Source organism: Pseudomyrmex gracilis, unplaced genomic scaffold (genome assembly GCF_002006095.1).
Source record: "Pseudomyrmex gracilis isolate BER0280 unplaced genomic scaffold, ASM200609v1 scaffold_268, whole genome shotgun sequence".
NCBI lineage: Eukaryota > Metazoa > Arthropoda > Insecta > Hymenoptera > Formicidae > Pseudomyrmex > Pseudomyrmex gracilis.
In genome coordinates, this window is record NW_018020852.1 from 22,840 (window position 1) to 43,025 (window position 20,186).

General features: G+C 45.9%; 1 protein-coding gene across 1 annotated transcript in view; it reads right to left on the reverse strand.

Moving 5' to 3' along the window:
* LOC109859555 overlaps positions 1-20,186 on the reverse strand; it is a 116,358-nt gene that overhangs the window by 7,508 nt on the left and 88,664 nt on the right. The window contains exons 5-6 of the mRNA XM_020437911.1: positions 16,909-17,106; positions 2,651-2,907 (exon numbers count right to left, since the gene is read on the reverse strand). Coding sequence (XP_020293500.1) covers positions 2,651-2,907; positions 16,909-17,106 — 455 coding nt within the window. The remainder of the gene's footprint in view (positions 1-2,650; positions 2,908-16,908; positions 17,107-20,186) is intronic.

The window sequence follows — 20,186 nt, forward strand, 5'->3', positions numbered from 1 at the left end:
CGAATAATTCGATTGATACTCGAGAGGGCAAAGCACGCGCTTGCGCGAGCTTGCTCTTTCTCGCGTTATTCGAAAGCAATTGAGTCAATGTTAAGCAATACAATACACGGGTAATAATGGACTTTGGGGCAAATCTGGCCCCCACGGCGTGTCCCCTGCGTCCAGTGGTTATATAGGGTGGGACACGCTGGGATTCTCTCTCTCTCTCTCTCTCTCTCTCTCTCTTTCTCTCTCTCTGGGATTCTACATGGGGCGCAGAATCGCGCAGATGTAACGCGACAACAAACAGCCCCAATAGATTGCAATGCTTCCCTCGAGAGACCGTTCGTAAATTCGTAATAAGCTTCGGGAAATTCGGACCCGAGTATGTCTTGACTCTTTCGTCGAACGCATTAATAATGGCGACCGGTACCGCTTTATGCCGGAGAGAGTTTTCCCGACCGACAGATCTCAAATTGCGGAAACGCTCGTACATTTGCGCGCGAATTAAAATTTTTGACAACGACTCTCTTAACTTTATATTGGTTTTCTTTTTTAAGCGTTTTAACCGATTGTAATGAAGTGCTTCCAATACTACCGTTACGCAACAAATTTTTATCGCACTCAAAAGGTGAAATAAAATCAATCACGCACTTTGGTGTATCTAGAACAATCGAGTTAACGCACGATGTTTGACGATCGATTTTTACAGTTTGACATGGCAGAGCCACAAAGGAAACGCACGGAACAATTCGCCGTACACTCGCTCGTGGAATTCCGAACAGTACGCGTTAGGAGGTACGCGTACGTACATATACATGTATATATGTGTATATATATATATAAATATATATATATATATATATGTACGTGCACGTCGATGATCTCCCCGGAGGATAGGGAGGCTAATGTGTCGTCGGTGCCAGAAGAGAAGTCGCCTGTGGTCTGTGAAGTTTATAATCCAATATATATACCTACCTACCTACCTACCCTCGGCACGAGCACGCGCTCGCAAAACACTGAGTGCTCTCACCGCGGACGCGACCGCTATTGCGGCCGCGTATCGCCGCTCTCATAATCCGATTATATTGAATTACCCGTGTATCATCGCGCACACTGCACACCGCATCACGCTCCTGCCTACGAATCGATACATCTCGCCGCGAAACGCGCGCGCTGCCGTAATTTTGATCGAGCTTTACGCACTTACGCGGTTTTCTCTTCTCGCTGCGCCGCGTACCGTCGCTCGTCGAAAACGCGCGTCGTAATTGCGACATATCGCGCGACGGAATTCACATTCTGCGGACGATCACAACGATCGAATTAGTTTCTAGTCATCTCCGCAAAAGTGAACAGAAGTGTTTACTGCTTTACGAAATTGCAGAAAGAATCGCGACTCTCGCAATTATTTTATATTACAATATCTCGATCGCAATAAAATAATCCGCGCGCAATTCTTGAGGATCGATCGGCGCCGAAAATTCTCTCTCGCGGCGGTGAAGTATCGTCGTCGGTCACGTGTACGCGGCACGTGTCAAGAATATTTCAGGCCGCGTTATTCACGCAATGACAGCAGAATGAATCGCAACACGTGCTCGGCGACGTTTGACTGATAACCTTGCTGTGTGTGCAGCTAATCTTGGTTTGCTCGGGGCAACGAGTGCTCCAAGTGGCTCAATCGTTCACAAATGAGCGCGTAGAAAATGTCTCGACTCAAAAATATTTGTCCGGATGGACAAATTTCTAAACAGGCTTTTACGCGCAAGACAATTTCGTGTTCACGTATTTTTGTGTAAATTAAATTTCTTATCTGATAAATTTTAATTTCGCAATTGAACTCGTCTTATGTTACGATATCTATATAATAATTCTGTTGAGGTCTTTCTTTTATTTAAAAGTGATTTTGTTTTTGATTTGTTTTTGTTACCGGTTTTATTATTAAAATAAAACGCCTGTCTCATTAAACTGCAATTGAGTCTCTTCTTCCTGCCTTTGCGTGTCGGTTTTAATAGACAGCGTAACTGGATAGAACGCAATTCAAAAGCCTTTGTCTCGCGAGTAAGTAAGGCAATGAGAATTTATTCATGAAAATGATGCGCACACACGCCCAAAATAAACACGCGCAACTTACTGCTGACGGTTTTCGTAATGTCACCGTAATACCAACATTTGAGTCTTTGTGAAATTGTTCAACTTCTCCATTGTCTACGTCTCTTCAAGATGAACTTTACTCAGCTCAGGCTGATTCACTAGGCCGTAAAGACGGAAGTAAATAATATTCTATTTCATACTTAAAACTCTCTTGCATCGCTAATTCTCGTAAGCGGCAGCTTGATCCGGCATCTCGAGACGATTCGTATTTAAAAGGAGCAACAATGGAGTTGTAACTATATTGAAACGTCATAAAAAAAAAGAAATGAATTGCTATTCATTTTCAATTTATAACATATTCGCGACATTAATATCTTATTTTTTGTTTCTTTCTCTCTCTCTCTCTCTCTCTCGTAAAGCGCGCTTCGTTCCGTGATTCCTCGCAGTCGATAATAAGCATCGGATTCAGTACTGAATAATGTTACACGATGACAGTGCGCAGTGAGTACGAGAAAACGCGAGCCGAAGGAGCAGCGGGGTCAGCGACACGAGAGAGAGCTCGAGGAGGATAGTGACTCACCGTCAACGCTGCGTTTCCTCTTGATGCTGTTGCCATTGGGATCCTGGTGATGCGCCGGGATGCCCAGGATGCCACTGATGCTGTAGGCATTGGGAGCGGTGGCGGCGGGATGACCTGCCGCCGTCGCAGGTGCATGTGCTATTACAGAAACAGAACCGCCCGATCCTGGCTGACCTTGCTGCTGACCTTGCTGCTGCTGCGCCTGTTGTTGCTGATGCGCGTGCTTCGCCTTCTCCGCCGCCTTGTTCCTCACGATTCTGCGAACAATAGGTCAGGCACACTGTGTAGCAAAACCGCCATCTCACCGAGAAATTCTCTTTCTCTCTTTCTCTTTCTTCTTCTTCTCTCTTTCTTTTTTCCCGGTTAAAAATTCGTTTAGATCACGCTACAGCCGCTAATAAATCGCGAAGCCGATTTCGATCTCATTGAAAACGCTTTCGGCAAATCCAAAGCGCGCAAGCGCATTCTATCACGCTTTATCTATTAATATACACTGACTTTATAGCGCAACAATGGTGTGGCACGCAAGTACCGATTGTTAATTCCAAGTCTATATCGAGGCGACTCTCGCGCTCGAGATCGATGATGAGACTCGCATTGTTGTGAGGCAAGATCTTCCTCTCGAACGCGCGCTCAACGGTTTCGAGCGGCGATAAACGAAGATCAAGATATCGAACGATTAGTTGTGGATTGTATACGATTGTTAATTTGCGTGAACCGCCCTTTTAAATACATGAACGTTCGAAAGAATATGTGTTAAATATTCGTCACGCCTTATTTTTTTTTAATTATATTCTTTACTCCGTTTGCAAAAATGTAAGATCGACTAAAAATAATATACAAGAGAGAAGGTCGCTTATTCATCCGGCTACATGACCTAACAATAATTTTGCATTAGATGTAGGTGAAGGCCGATTACCGATGGATTACTAATTCGATTACATGTGTGAGAGCGTAACTGCTTTTTTTTTTTTAATAAAGTAATCGCGCTTTAACGCAGTAGGTTTCTAGTAGTACCAAATTGATTGAAAATAAATTCATTTGAATTTTGCTTCGCTCAAATTTCAACGCGGAATAGTAAATTTTCTGAACAGAGAAAATGTAAGTAATAATTTCAATCGCACAGAGGTTTTTTTTCGAAAGTTAACGAGTTTTTGACTGTGCGTGTATCGCAGCTTTTCAGAGAAGGAATCACTCTCTTGCAAGAGAACATATACAATGTCTATCGCAAAAACATTTCTTCTTGAAAATGATCTCTTCGCTTCCTCGATGAGTGCCTATTACGTTCAATGCGGAAGAAGCAGAAAACGAGCTGCCTCGACGTAGGTAACGATTGTTCATTCCAATTCTATCACGGCCGATCATAAATCCCGACATCGCCGTTTAGAAAACGCGAGCCCGAACGTCCGTTTGACTCTCTAGGTAGCGATAACTGGCGGAGCCGCCCTATGCGATACCGATCCGCGAGTCACGGGTTACATGATGATTAATTACGATTACGCGAGTCACTTCGCGCACGATTATTCTCCTCGGAAACTCCTCGATGTACCTACTCTTCTCCCAAGACTCACCTATCTCCGCCTCACCTACCGCGAGCGTGCATGATACACGCACAAGCGTGCTCGTTGTCACACATGACAAAGAGACGCAAGCAGTTTCGCTATTGTTCCTGGACGAAGGGGCCATCATCCGCTACCTTCATGACTTTGCGAAACTCGGCCGCATCGTATCGTAATCGCATCGAGAAGAGTCACCGCGTCACGGATGCTATAACGAAGTGGCCATCTCCGACTCCCTCCTTCTTCCACCCCCGAGTCGGGCGTGTGCGCACCGGTTGCTTATTATCCATGATATATTGCGCGTGCAGTTTCAATGATCAGCCGTTCTCTCGACGTCGGTATCAATTATCCCAGCGAATATTCTCTCGGCGGCACCGCTGCTAATCTTGAGCGAACAAAATCCACGCCGCGGCTCGACAATTAGGATCTTTTGGTCTTGGATGATTTAACATTCTTCGCTTCGATAATGACCCGAGTTTCTTCGCCGTTCCTGCAGGGCGTACGAATCCCGTGTCGAAACACGCGTGATAACGAGCCGAGCTCACATTTCCAAAGCGCGGTTTGTAACTCGCAACAATTTCTATGTAACGTAACGTATGGAGCACAAATAATCTGCAGCCATTTCTCGAACAAATAATCGATAGTACAAGTAAATTTTTATTTTATAACAACTCGGGGAATTTTCAGGTTTAACAGCCAATTAAATTTCTTCTCGTTTTTTTTTCAAAAATTATAAACGTTACTAAAACACGTACAAACTATCGGATAATCTAATCGAAAATAGTGCGCACAGTTGATTATTTTGCAGAAATAAAGCAAAGTGCGACATCCAATACGCAGGAGTCGTGAAATTGTAGTAGACGTGTCGCTCTTTTTCGGCAATTGTCCTTTTTCGCCTCGTAATGCACTTCGGAGCGTGTCAGGTCAACGATTTCTCGTTGGGATGGGCCAGTACGTAATGGATCGACATTAAGTCCTTCGTTTCTGCTTGCGGATGTGTTTGTGGGCTAGGTAATCGTGGGGGTGCGAGCAACGGCGATCAATCAGATGACACCTGTTGCCCAACCTCCCTCGTTCGTTCGCCACTTTCACCAATTCGCAACAATTAGCAGCGATCCTTATCAAGGTTAGACTCTAGGGTGGCCGGGGCACCAACGATCCTAAACCGACGAGTTATCGGGCGTCGCTCCCCACACACATGGGAGCTTCACACCTGGACTAACTAATAGCTGTCATGATTTTCGATAACGGCTATCTAATTAATTTTGTATATTTGCCTAATCTCGCATCGCATTAATACAGAGATCAGATTAAGATCTTATCAAAACTTTGACAAAAAGTTTCAATATAAAGAAAAATATAAACGAAATATAGTTTCGATAAAACAAGTTACACGCAGACAAAATACGAGAGAATCTGCACAAAAAAAAATAATAATTTCTATCGAGACACATTTCTATAGGTGTTACGACATTCTGATGAAGATATTGCCGTGCTCGCTCGCTATTATAACCAGCGATGCGTTATTATTTTTCCGCGGTGAAACGCGAGAGGCATTTCGTGAATGATGAAAATCAGGCGCGTGGCTTCCGCAAAGCAGCACGTAACGAAATTCACTCGCGCGGCATAATGAGCGTAATCGACGATCTAATAAATGCAACGGTATCCGAAGAAAGGAGGCAGTTCTTTTGCTACAACAGGTGCAGATTATATCGCAATACAGATGGCGCGAACCACGTTGCGACAACACGGCGCGCTTTGAAGAACGGCCGAATGAGAGAGAGCACGCTTTTGCGTTAAAATTCATTACGCGCCTGGTGCTTCTCGGCGGCCTAATTAATGTAATTCTCTATGAGCACGCTCGTTATCGATGCATTGCTAAATATCAGCAACCGGTCGGTAATTTTCTATGCCACTGACGGAAAGTGAGGTAACTCGTCGAAAACTAATGGAGTGGTTGCGTTGTTTTTTACTTTGCGTAAGTCGATTGCAATTATACTATTGTTTTACTGTAGTATTGTGGAAAAATTGAAAAATATTTGTGTAAGATAAAAAAGCAACTAAGTTTAGCCGGTTTTGAGAGTCGAGTATTATTTTTTGAAGATTTCTTTCAAATAAGAAAGAAAGAAAGAAAGAAAGAGAAAGAAAGAGACTCTGTTCACAAGAAAAAACATTTGATCTTGTAACAAAAAAAAAGCATTATTTTTGAAAGGGAGAAACCGTATCGATCGCACGAAAACAAGGAGCACCGCTAAGGGCAGTCTGAGAGAGAGAGCCTTTTATGGGCAGAGGTTGCCGGAAAAATAGAGAAGCGAGTGGATGAGAACGAAGTTCGTACGACGTAACCCCAACATTTTCCTGACGCTACAATGTTTCTCCCTTCGTGCTCGATTCTCCGCTCTTGTTCTTTTCTCTCTTCTCTTTGTCTTTTCCTCTTTTCTTCTCTTTCCCCTTTCCGGCACTTCATCTAATCATTGAGTGCGCCTTTTCTTCTGTACTCTTTCCCCGTGGCGATTTCTGTTGCGATCTTGCGGCTCGAAACGATGCGCGCGCTCTCCGACAATTTCAACACAGATTTCGCCATCTTAGTTTTTTTGTTTTTTGTATTTAAACATTTTCAACCAAACTCAACGTATTTAAATTTCATATGTAAATTGCAGAATCATTTCTGCAACCAACATAACAATATGCAAACTGTCACACAATTGACTTTTTTTTTCCAACACCACGTATGCTTAGCAATAAAACATTCGCAATCGCGGCTGTGTTTCCCGCAGCGTAAATCTTGACACAAGTTGCGTTCAGTAGTTGCGCGTGATAAAGTTACATTTCGGTCCACAACCACTCGGTGCGGATTTGCGAGTTGAGGAGTTGCAACTATGTCGCCGGAAAATCATGCGGTGGTTAGCGTTTGAGAGTCGGGAGAAAGAGAGAAGAGGTTCTCTCCGATCATTCGGCGAGGAAGAAGGGGATTTTCCGCGGACGACATTCTCCTTCGTTCTCACAGTTACGACGCCTAAGAGAAACCGGAGGTGGCGCCTCTCGGAGGAAGGCTTGGTAGAATTATGAGGGTAGAGCATGTCGGGGGTGCCACATGGGAAGGAGCTATGCCTCCCCTGGCGCCGTCAGATCGTTCCCCAACGGCCACTCCTGAACTAAACTGCTTTGCTACCCTACCCCGAAGTACCATCTCCCACTCCGAAGTCAAGCTTCCTTGCCGTTCGTTTTAAGTACGTATAGATGTCGCACGCCGCTTAAAAATAGGATTGTACTCAGAAATTTAAGAACAGGAAGAACGGAGAAGAAATCCACGTAGAGCTTAAACCGACCGAGAGATAATAGATACTGACAAAAAGTTAGCGTAAAAAGAGATGAGGAAAAGAAAGGAGTAACAGCAGTTTTGCTACCGTATACAATGTTAATTTCCATCTTTCGCCTCGTTTCATCTCATTTTTGTGGCGATACCTTCATATCTATAAAAACTACATTTTGTTTTATTACAAAATCCATTTGCGAGCAGTGAGATTGTAAATTATTATTACGGGGATGATTTGAGCACGACCGGTGACGTTTCATCTCTCTGAATGTCATCGATAATACCAAATAGCCTTTCGCGCGCGCGCGCGACAGAATTTATATTTCTCAAACAAACTGTAGTAAAACTGCGGAAACCCAACAGATCTGTCTGAATGCGCCGCGAGTATCGCACAGGTCGGGAGATGATGGAGACTCGCGTCTCGCTACCTTTGCCCATCCCGTCACGGCCAGGAAAATCGTAGGCAGTCACTACGGTCGACGTTCGTAGCGGGAAAACAGGAGATGGGTTTGAGTTTTGTGCGCGCGGCAGCTCTGGAACCACAAACTTTAATGCCGGCATTACTTTTATGCCGCGACTTTATGCCAAGTATCCCATCAAATATATGACCCACACTCTCCCGCACGCTTCCCTGGAACGAATAGAGGGGAGTACACCCTTCTCCTTACTTAGGCGATCCTGCCCTCAGCCACCCCCGCATCCGCCCGGCTAAATTATTGCGAATAAAACTTTATACTCAAATTACCTCTACGCCAACTTTATCGCATTTCGCTGGTGCCGCCTAGCTGCTCCCGCCGCCGTAACCACCGCCATCATGGTGGCGCGTTCTCCAACCTCCGACGTCTCTTTCTCTCTCTGTCTCTATCTCTTTCTCCGTCGGGGGTTGGTGACTAGGCGGATTTAAATTTTCCTCTCACGGATCGGGATTAATTTCTTCAGATCTCGAGTGCGCGGTCGACGCTGCGGTTTAATCGTTTCGAGACGAGTTGTGTGGTTATACGTTACGACAAGTTTCTCCACGTACGTTGCTAAGGGGATCAATGATCTAGAGTTAAAAACAAATATTCCGGACCGCCGACGGGCGTGGATCTTGACCGCGGCGGTGTGGGCGAGAAGAAGCAATCGATGGTTGTCAATGAGCTCATAACGCTCGTTAGCGGATGTGTACACGCGCGAGTGGATATCACAAGGGGGGATTTCCGGATTGTGATGCGAGCGCAAACTATCTGTAATTGTCAATTATCGTGGCGTTCGTTAGGCGTCGGCCGTTATTGATCGCTCAAAGCGCCGCTGAATCTCGCGATCGCGCGGCCTATCTGCGTACCGATCGCCGAAGAGAAGAAACAATGTTTTATTAGCGTTGCGAGCATGTTTCATTTTGCGATGACTTGAATCTTCGCGCCGGTCTCTCATTGAATGTATTGATTAAAATGAACCGTTGAATTTTATTTGAAGTTTTCCATAATAATCTTTTGCGATAAACATAAAATATCAATTAATTAGCATAGCTTTATTTCCAAGTTTGTTAAAAAGAGTTTTGCTTATAGACTCACGCGGAGACCAAATATTTGCGTGACTCTTGGATGATGTGACGTGATAATTTTACAAACGTTTTACCGACACATTTATCACGATATAACGACGCGCAATCTTCAGAAACTTAAGCCGAAATTCTCATCGCTCTCTTTTTCCCGACGACTTAATTCGCGCCATTGCTTATACATCATCGCACTCGTGCCTTTAACGTATAAAATGGCATCAATTCGTACCGGTATTTCCGACGACAGGATCGGATGATTGCGGATTTCATCGCGGTTAAACGCGCATTAGGGCGTTTCGCGTTTCTCGCGGCGTTAATGTGGAGCTTTAAAGTTATTACGGTCCATTATATGCCGCGGCGGATTGCGGGAGATTTCAAGGGGCTTTTGAGGATTTAGCGGTCCCGGGGCAGATGCTCCGTCCATGGTCCACGAATAGGATCAAAACGGAACTCCTCTCTCGTTAATTCCAAAGGTGGGAGAAGGATCGGCGAGGGGTAGCGAGAGTACCGCGCAAAGCGGCAAGACAGATAGAGATAGAGGGAAAGGGACAGAGAGAGAGAGAGAGAAAGAGAGAGAGAGAGAGCGAGAGAGAGAGCGAGAGAGAGAGCGAGAGAGAGAGAGAGGGAGAGAGACGGAGGCAAAAGCGACAGCCAGAGTCGCAGAACTGTTCCGCTGAGCTGTAGACACAATACGGGACTCGCTCCACGGCTATTGTACGCCCTTCAGAGCCGCACAATAGCTGGAAAAGGTGTATCCTGATGTTCCTCCACCTCTCTCTTTCTCTCTCTCTCTCTCTCTCTCTCTCTCTCTTTCTCTCTCTCTCACCTTCTCTTTCGTTCCTTCTCTGTCGAGCGAACAAACAAGCGAGAGAAAGAAAAAGAGTCTGTAATATATTCCAAACAGGCGCGCGCTACCTGGCGCTCCAACGCGATATGCACTAAGGTGTTATTCTTAAACAAAAGCAACCGCCACCCCGCAATGTCACAGTTCGGGTTTTTTGAGTTGCGAGACACGTCATGTGCTACAAATCACGGTAAATTAATTCTTACAAAAATTAATTCTTTTTTTGATTTTGTACGTCTACATTCAAACTGTGTCAACCTACATTTAAACTGTGTCAAATTGATCCTTTTGAATTAACTCTTTTTTTTTTCATCACGAAAGGTGAGAAAAGGTATTGATATATAAAATCGAAGGATTTTCTTATTGTGTTATTGCCACGCTCGTAATTTACGATGTCTCTGCTTGCGTGTATGGTATCAGATATATAAATTAAAACGATACACACACCGGAGCCACGCCATTTCGTGTGCCGTCTCAGTCATTTTGATGAAGTGTTCCCCCGTTGCTCTCGCGCTCGGGGATAAGTATATTATTATATACTAGGAACGCGCGCGCGGGGTGCATTGTCAAACGGCAGCTGTCGGCTCCGTGTACACAACTATATTAACTGTGGCTGCGTTAAAGTCTGGCAACACAATAACTTGCGTACGTGTGTGTGTGTGTGTGTGTGTGTGTGTGTGCGTGTCTGTGTGTATATTTGTGTACGCGTATGTTCGTGCATGTGTATCGAAAGCGCTCAGCTTGTGTGTGTTTGTTTGCAATGCCGTGCATCCCGACGACAAAAGCTGCGTTCCCAACAATGATACCGGCAAGTCAACAGTCACCGACGATCCTCTAAGCACAATGTAACACGCGATTTATAATGTATCGTCCCTGCACCGACACCTCGTCTCCCCTCGAGACACGATCATGGGAAGTCAAGAGGATGGTATACGTTCACCATTATGCGGCGCGGTACGGTCAGGAATGTTATTCATACCTGGGAGAGATATTTCTCGCGTTTTTTTCGAGTAGCGCACTGTTTAGCTTGAAGTTTCGAGTCAATGGCGTATCGCGCGCACGATCGACGTACGATCCAAGTGAAATAAATAATTATCAGTCGTCGCGTATCGCATCAATCACAAGCACCTAATGCGAGATCGTGGCGTAGGTCGTGGGAAGTGACACTGCGATTTCGTTTTGCAATTGCTCACCAGATCGATTACGGGCACGATAACACGTGATGGAGCTTTCCTGTGATTATTACTCATCGGTGATGAGCAATTAATAGCGGAGTATTCGACGGTTCATTAACTTTCAATCAATCCGCGATGACCGGGTGGATATTAAACGTATGTTTTCCCGCGAGTCATCGTGCGCTAAACGGCAATCGCGCGCATTTTTTCGCAGCGGAGATCCGCGTGGAATTCGCGTTGTCACACGAAGAGCGAGAGATCGGCGAAACGATTCCCGAAGTCTCGGACTTTCGTTCGTTCGTGCAATTTCGGTGTACTGAGCGTTCTCGAACAACTTCGGACAGAGTATTCCAGCACTCGGGCAGGAACAAAAGGGACGAAGCATTATAGGCTGACAGAGCAAGCGACCATCCGGTTTCATTGCGGTTCCGTCTGTCCTCTGACGTTTCCACGGCAACCTGGATTCCGTGCGTCGCTATCGGCGCCGTTGCTGCCACCGTCGTACTGTCGACTTTGTCGTTCGTTCGTTCGTTCGTTGTTGTTGTCGTTGTCGTCGTCGTCGTCGTCATAGTCGGCGTTTTCGTCGAGGCGTAGCCCCCAAAGTCTCTCGCACCGATTCCCTCTCATGCGCGGGGGGAGAGAAACCCGTAATTGTAACTTCATTTGAGGCTAATTTCGGCTAGGGGTATGATGAAACGCGGTAATAATTGCGTTATCCAGACAAAGGACGGTTATGGATACGCGCCGCCGCCACTGCTGGCGTTTCCAACGTGGAGACACCATCCTCCGGATTCTCCGCCCACCCCCGAGGGTGCTGCCGTGCCGGATAATGTAGGAGGGCCTCCTTCCCTTTCGCTCTCGCGTACCGCAAATATGGCTGCTTTAACGAAGCCCGCGACTATGGTGCACCATATTGTTCTCTCTGCGTCTATATATGTGTGTGCTTTTCGGTTAAACACCGACGTTCTGTCGCTCCTGTACTCAAGGAATCTCTCTCGCTGTTATCTGGAATTTTGTTGTATTTTCGACGAGTTTTCACAAAAGTACTTGAGAACGAATAAATAAAAACCGTCCAAGATTGTGCGCGCGGAACAGCAGATGGAAAATTTCCTTTAGATCGCGATATTTTGAGGCTTATATTTTTTTTCGTGTCGTTGATATATCGATAATACGTTACCGAAGAGAGAATGAACGAATGTGACATTCGTCACGGGAAACGGTTGTTCGTCGAGAAAGCGAAGTGACAAGCCAATGTCCTCGGGACGAGTTTCTCAAGTCGAAATGACAAATTTTCGACGATTTGACGGCAGTCCGGAGGAAGAGAATCTTTCCCGCGACGTTGCCAGCGGAATAGTAAATAAGTTCGTCAGGGGGTAAGGCGGAACATTATTTATGAGGATGTAATTTAATAATCGAAAGATGAACAGGGAGATACCCGCGGCGACGCCGGCCGGAAAGCCGAAAGTGGCATGAAAGTAGCAACCATCCTATTGGCCAACCCCTCTGTGTGTATCTTTCTGTGTCCTCCAGAAGAACTGTCAGCCATATGGCCTGGACCGCTCCTGCGCCGTCACCTCGCGGGAGATTCCGGGGGTGCGAAATGATATGGAAGTAATGGAGAGCAAAGCGTAGCCGGTTGCGCCTCGACAGTAGATTGAGTCGCGCGATAGAAGCGGAGCGACGCCGCTTCGTGCGAGAGAGCGATGACAGATTGATACAATTCCGACGAGATTCAACGCGACAGATTTTCTGCCAACTGTTGTCGTCTTGTCGATCATTACGCCGAATTAAAGCTGAGAACATTATCGAATCTGCGTGTCCCCGATCGTCGATCTCTTATCTCAAATGGGGATCTTGCTGTCTGTTGCAGACTCGCTCGACTAATGAGTAAATTAATTTATCAAAATATTTATCACACACGTCTCAACTTAAATAAAATTAATACATTAAAATATTAAACGCACCGTAATTTACATAAGACACCGTGATAAAATAATAATTAATAAGTTAATAAAATTTTAGGAAAAAAAGCCTCCGTAATTAAATCCAGAACAGAATGAAATCCAGAGTATAAAAGGTCACCAATAAGGGTCAAAGGTCAACAGAAAGATAGACTAGCATACGTAAAATCTTATTATAATGGAAACAGCAAACTCGTTCATTGAAAATTATAACAAAGACATTGTTATAATAATGACTGTTAAAAATAATGAAAATTAGCAACTGGAAAAATATTCAAGTTTCGAAAAGATTTAACGCGCTTCAAATGTGACCTTGATCACTGTCCGAGCGTCTTCGATGTCGGAACAAGAGGAAGTTAAGGGATCAGTGGCTTCTTCCCTAGATATCGACTCTACCGTAGCTTGCGGCTTGCTGGGGCGAACGCGAGAGGCACGCGAGAACGTGATGTCGAGGGCTGTGTCGAGGAAACGAGAAGAAGAAGGTTGTGAACCGGCGTAAAGCTCTCGGGCAAACCTCGTTCCTTATCGATCTGCTCCTGAGACTCCTCCGACTAAGAAGAAGGGAGAGAGAAAGGGATCGACACCAAGAGAGTAAACGACAGGGAGAAAGAGAGAGAGAGAGAGAGAGTGGTTTGAGAGAGGGGTGAGAGACTTGCGGGTTTGTGTACGTGTAAGATAGATCTCGGTAGAGAGCCGCCTACTCGACCGTGACTCCGCAGCCGAAGCCCGAGCCTATCAATATTTTCTGCCGAAATTCACCGTAGCTCTCTTTTGGCAATTCTTCTTTCTTTATACTCTTCTTTCTATAAACTCGCTCTCCTTTTTCGGCTTTGACTTTGTTCTCCTCGATATTGTCGTTCTCAAAACACGGCGTTTTTTCCACTTTCGCGACTATTACATGCGAAATCTGTGCATTTTATATAATTTTCAATCTTGCTTTCTCTCGTTAACTGTGCGTGGGCGCACAGTTCTTTTTTTTTTTTTTTTTTATACACATTCAAACGCGACTTCCGATTAATACTCTTCCGATCCGTTAAATCCGCATCAAATGAATCGACAACACGAAACTCCTTTCAGCGAAGGAAAAGTGTCGCTGTAAAAACCACGCGCAGGAAACGTTCCTTTTTAATCAAGACGCGATTCCTAAAGAGCGCGCGAAGGCGAAATAATAAGGGAAGAAGAAGTCGCTGCGTCGGCGTCTTTAACGAATAAAGAAGAGGGGCTCGCGGAACTGTTAGCGTTCCGCTTTTCTCTCACTTTTTCACTTGTTTTTCCGCTCTTCTCAATCCTGTCTCATATACGGGACATATAACTGTTATTTTTCGCAAAAGCCACTCCATTATTTCGCTCTCTTCTCTCGTCCGTCGTTTTTAGCTTGCGCTCGCGCGAGTTCCACGCCGCTCTCTTCTTTTCTGCCATCTCTCTTTCCGATTTTCTCGTACCGCGCTCGCAGACGGTCTCATTTCGAAGTGCTCGGACAAAGCAGAACAATACATTATATTAGCTGTATCATTATTTCTCCATCCCGCGAGAGCTACATCGAAGCCAGAAAAACTGGGACATACTCATAATGGGAGAAATCACCGTCGCGCTGATGCAGTTTTCTGTTTCTTCGCGGTTCAAATCTCGCTCGATATCGAGATCCATTTGTTTTTTTGTTTTTGTCGACTACAAAAACTTTCGGCTGTGTGCCAAAAAGAAATTCGTCGAAAGCAGAATTTGATTAAGTTGACATTTTTTCTCTCACGATTTGATATTGGTTTTCGTCTTTACACGTCTCTTCCCGTCTTATTGTACATAATATGTACAAAAGCTTACATACTAGACAAAGTCAATCTTCAACGTCAATCTTCACGCGTAGCGATACTGTTCGATCTTACTTTCTCTTCTCCAAAATGCATCGTCATTTCGATGAATTCCACGCGCCCGTTGGACGGAGAAACTGTTTGCTCGAACATCCGGTGAAGAATGTACAATCTTCCAAAATCTTTCTTGTTATCAAATCGTGACGCACAATTAGACTGCGCGCCGCGTATGTGGCCATTTTCCGAAACATATGCGCGTTTCCGCATGCCGAATCATCGAGCGAAAATGCATTTACCTTCATCGAATGGGTAAGGCGGACGGTTACGTGGGGGTTGGATGTAGTACGTGAGTGGGTGATGGTACGTTGAATGGGCGCATGTAGATAGTGAGCGAGTAGCTAGGTAGGTAGGTAGGTAGGTAGGTAGGTAGGTAAGTATCCGCGGGGTAAGTTTTTCCAGGCGATCTGCTCTCCGGATTCAGATCAATACCCACCATCTGGGCCTCGAGAGTTGGAGGGATAGGGACAAGGAGGAAAAGGAGTCGCAAGAGGGAGACTCGCGTACCGCGAGAGGAGGTAAGAGAAGGAACGCGGCTAGAAGTTAGAAGAGAGAGAGCGTGAGCATACCGGAGGTGGAGAAGTCACTCGAGCAACAAGCCAACCGCCGCCGCACCCTCAACTGCAATCCTAGACACATCGAAAGTCTTGGCCAGAAAATAATTCCTGTACGTACATACGCCCACGTTTCACGCTGTCGTGAGCGCGCGCGACGCGTAAAAGAATCGAAATATGTTTCGCGCCTTCCGCGAGATTCCACGCCTCTCGCATTTTGTGCACAGAGAGGAAGAGAGCGAGCGACTTCGATGAAAAATATTCATGTTATGAAAAACAAAAACGTTAATTAATTACTCTCAATTTCGATGCGCGATTTATGCGAATTTATTAAAAATCTCTCTTTCTGTTGTGTGGCGCAACACTTGCCTTGCGGAATGTACGTACACGGGTTGAGCTCCAATTACCGTGAGCAAAACCTCATGGAACGCAAAGAAAGAAAATAAACGGATATGTTAAACTCACCGAATCGGTGGGGGGAGGGAGAGGAAATCTTGACGACGACGAAAAGTTGCGATAAAAGAAACCGTTGCAAGCCTAATTGCGTCGCGCTGATCCCTCGACGCAAAATTTAAATAAAGCGGCCGCGCGCGTAGTACTTACATCGTTACGTGGGCACTAACTCATTTGCGTGCGTTTCCATTAGCGGCTGCGGGCCGCGGAAATAGCGTTAGTGGATTTCACTTGCTGGCAATTCGATTCGCATTACACTCCATTTCATTATCGGACGAGTGTGTGTGTGTGTGTAGGAAACGCGAGCGCGAGAGACGATGAGATCCCGGAGAGACGGCCCTTGTGAACCAGGCGGGAGATAAGGTCTTAAGTAGCGACTGATTAAATCTCGGGACATATGCGAGCCGATCAATGGTACCCCAGTGTCTCTCTTCTGTGTTCTCTCTATATCTTTCTTCTCTCTCTTCTCGTCCTCCCTTGCATTCTTTCTCCCGCTGTGTATCCTTGTGTAGTCTCTCTATTGGTCAAAAGGGGAACGAGTCGTTTCAGTTTGTGTGCGGTGCTGATACGCTGTAATGCTGTCCCGCGGGAACTCACTCCCTACCGATCTCGTAAAGGCGGCTCTACGTAGGTACACTCATGTACCCGGCCGGGCGACGCAAAAACACTTGAATTAATCGGCCGGTCCCGGAGGAACCTGCGAAAGGTCAATGGGAGCGGGGTGACGGGCCCGGATGCGCACTTATCTCGATGCACATGCGAATGGGGTGCACGCGAATTCTACGCACGATAACCGATCGCGCCCTATTGCGAGGTGATTGGTTGCGAAGCATATGTCGCGACTCCTCCGTAGTAATCGCGTCGGGAACGATGTAATTTGCTGGTTTTCGGCTGGTGATTAAACGAGAGTTGACACATTCCTCAATAAAGTGTTTTTTTGTTTTTGCTTACAAAGATATGATACAACAAGTGTCGAGGAAACATATCGGCTCACCGATTGATGGAAGAGACGGATGGCACGTTGTCCTGCGAGCAAATGCCTTCGGCCAGTAATCTATCTCTGATCTCCCACGCAAACATCGTTGGATTGTCCCTCTTGTAATTGGCGATCGCGTCGACGACCGGCGGCGTCGCGACTTTCGGCTTGGAACCTCCTATGACACCGGCCTTGAAACTACCGGTCTCGTAATACCTAGAAAATAAAACAAAACATGCGTGTGATGTCAGCGTGTAGTGTCTCGCAGTGTTCATTTTATGCGAACAATTTTTCTCGAGAAAAAAAGCTTCTCTTCTCGATCCGCGCGCTTCAATAAAGTGTAACCCGAAAGCGCGGCGCCGACAAGAGGATCGGGTCGCCAAAGTTCGCGGTTTGCCTCTCTCTTTCGCTCCATTATGGACACACGGGCGGCCGAAGAGGGGAAAAAGAGAGAGGAACAAACGTTTTTCCCGCAGTGGGCGGTCAACGTCGGAATAACGAATCGCCGTCCAGCGGCGCGTCAACGACCGGCTGTTTTAAAACAAACGGCTTCTGGCCTCCCGCTGTTGCCTCCCTCTCTCTGCCCTTCGGACCTTTCCCTCTCGCTTGCTCTTCTCCCGGGCCTCCCACCGGCGCGAGACGCGTATATATACGCATACGAGATGGGCAATCGCGATTGGCTCGCCGTGAACGCGCCCTTTGTGCGTAATTAGTTAAATAATATCTTCGCTGGTGCTTAAATTCAATTACGTTGGATAGACCGCAATAATGGTCCGCTTGTGGGCCACCTTGATGGATGTGGGTCCGCCGCCGGCGTCGGCGTCGACGTCGGCATCGGCGTCGACTCATACCCGCCGCCGCTCGGATATCTCGCCAAATTTTGCAAGCGTGTGCATACTACGTGCACATGCGTGCGCGCACGAATACCTATTATATATATATATATACATATATACGCGCGCGCTCTAGTATTAGATCTTCGCGTTTTTCGCTGAAAAACATTTGCGCGAATAAAAGCGTCGTAACAGGTTTTTTGCGTTGCATGTTACAGGAAAAGCGGGTTGGGACATCGTCGATTCGGGATTATATTTCTCTGCGATCCTTTTTTATTTCAATTTTAATTGTTGCACAGGATTGAAAGTTTTAGTTAAATTGTTTTCGTCGTATGCGATGGGAGCAATTTTAAATCGTGTACTTTTGTTGTATATTTCTATTAGAGACCTTCGATCGCGAGAAGAATAAAGATGGGTTTAAAATAAAAGTCGCGATTCAGCGCGCATGAAGAAAAAAATAAATTTAATCGATTGTCGATTCATTATTGGTCCGGTTATGTTAATCAAAGATATTTATCGCCTGTTCACACGTGACGCGCACATTGTACAATGTATGTTTTTTTTTTTAAGTGAAAAAAGCCGGCGCTTGTATACACACACAGTAGTGCTATTATCAGATTATGGTAATATTTATCAAAGTGTTATTTCCTCGCGTGATTGTCGCACAGTAAAAGTATTTGCGAACCTGTGGCTCTTGAAAGCGTTGCGCGTTCGAATAGCGTCAAGTTAGAGACACAGGTCTCTCGCCATCCTCCCCCCAAGAAATTATTACGATCATATCTCTGATGTAAAACCCCTATTCCGAACCCCAACACACATGTGGCAATGCTCGCTCTCGTGGAGTATTTCGCTCCCTCTCTCGCGTGTACCGCCTCCACCGTGAAATGGCCATTAGATCGCGCGATTTTTCAAATCGACCTTGGCGTCACCGGTGCATTATTCACCCTTGCTGCATTAATTTCGATTTAAATGGATTCGAAACAGTCTTGCGCGAAATCGAAAACGCCACCTCCGTGAAAAAATGACATTATTTACGCCCCTTATTACCGAGACCGCACGAGACATCATTTTCACGTTACTATATACAAGCACAGAATTATATAATCCGAACAAGAAACACACGCGCACACGTCTATAAATTTTACTATTAAAATATACCGTAGAAATTTGTTCGTTTCTTCAGTGCATTAACAGAACGTTTCAATTTTGGTTTCGAGTCAGTTTTCGAAAAGAAGAGAGTCACGTTTGCGCGCTATAGCGAGAGACACTTCGCGAGATTCGAATCATAACGCTTTACGTAGAGCCGGGATCCGCATACAGAATACAGAAGCAGACTCGCACAAAAGACCGGGCCGGACGACGAAACGCAACCTCCAAAGAAGAAGAGCACTTTGTGCTCGTCTGTCTCTTCGTTGCGATAACTAGAAGAGGTTTTCCGGGTAAAAGGGACTTGATTTCATGGGGTCACCAGTGTGTCAAAGTTTTCATCGCCGTCGCCGACTTTAACGAACCTTCCACCCGGAGCCGAAAGAAGAAAATCCCGGTATCCGGTCTCGTCTAAGATTCGACGAACGAAGGCGAACGGGTTAATCACGACTCGCGCCGTTCACGTCGACGACGCGTGTCGGCGTTAACGGCGTCATGTCGCGTCGCCGTTGAGAGGCTCTAAGACCGTTCACGCTGTATTTTCAGGTCATAAAGTCCGCGCGCATCACGCGGAAGAACTATGTATGTATTTAACTCAAACCGGATTCTTTCGGCTTAAGACCGCGTTTAAATTTGGCAACACCTCGGGACGCGCTGTCATCGTTCGAGCTGCTGTAACAAAATTTTGTATCGCTTGCATTTGTGCAACAAAAAAAAACACATTCCTTCATTATAATGAGAGATCCAACAGATTGATTCGTTCGAATCCTTTGATTGTTGAGATTGTCGAATTCTTTTTTCTCGTACAATGTTTGCGCGCGAAGTGAAATCCAACTGACAGATATATCGCGTCACGTGGCGCGTATTTTGTCATTGTTAATGACAAAATCTCGTTTCTGCGACTCGAATCACCAAACAGGGTTCTGAGCCTGGAGAAAGAAAGGAAACGGTAACTCTAGTAGTGGCAGTAAATAATCCAGTCGGCCTTTATTATGCTGGATTCATGAAAGAGCGCGTATATATGACGATGATATTCGGGGGACGCGGATGACATTCAGGCCATCAAAGCGGCACGAGGCCACCCGTTACGTAGCGGAGCGGGGAGTAGTCGGAGGGTGGAAAAAACATGGAAACCGCATATCGTCGCGCACCCTCGTATCGCGAGGTTGAGGGGGGTTGGTTCCTTCCTTCCGGCTTGGTCTCTCTCTCTCTTTCTTTCTCTCTCTCTCTCTCTCTCTCTCTCTCTCTCTCTCTCTCTCTNTCTCTCTCTCTCTCTCTCTCTCTCTCTCTCTCTCTCTCTCTCTCTTTCTCTCTCTC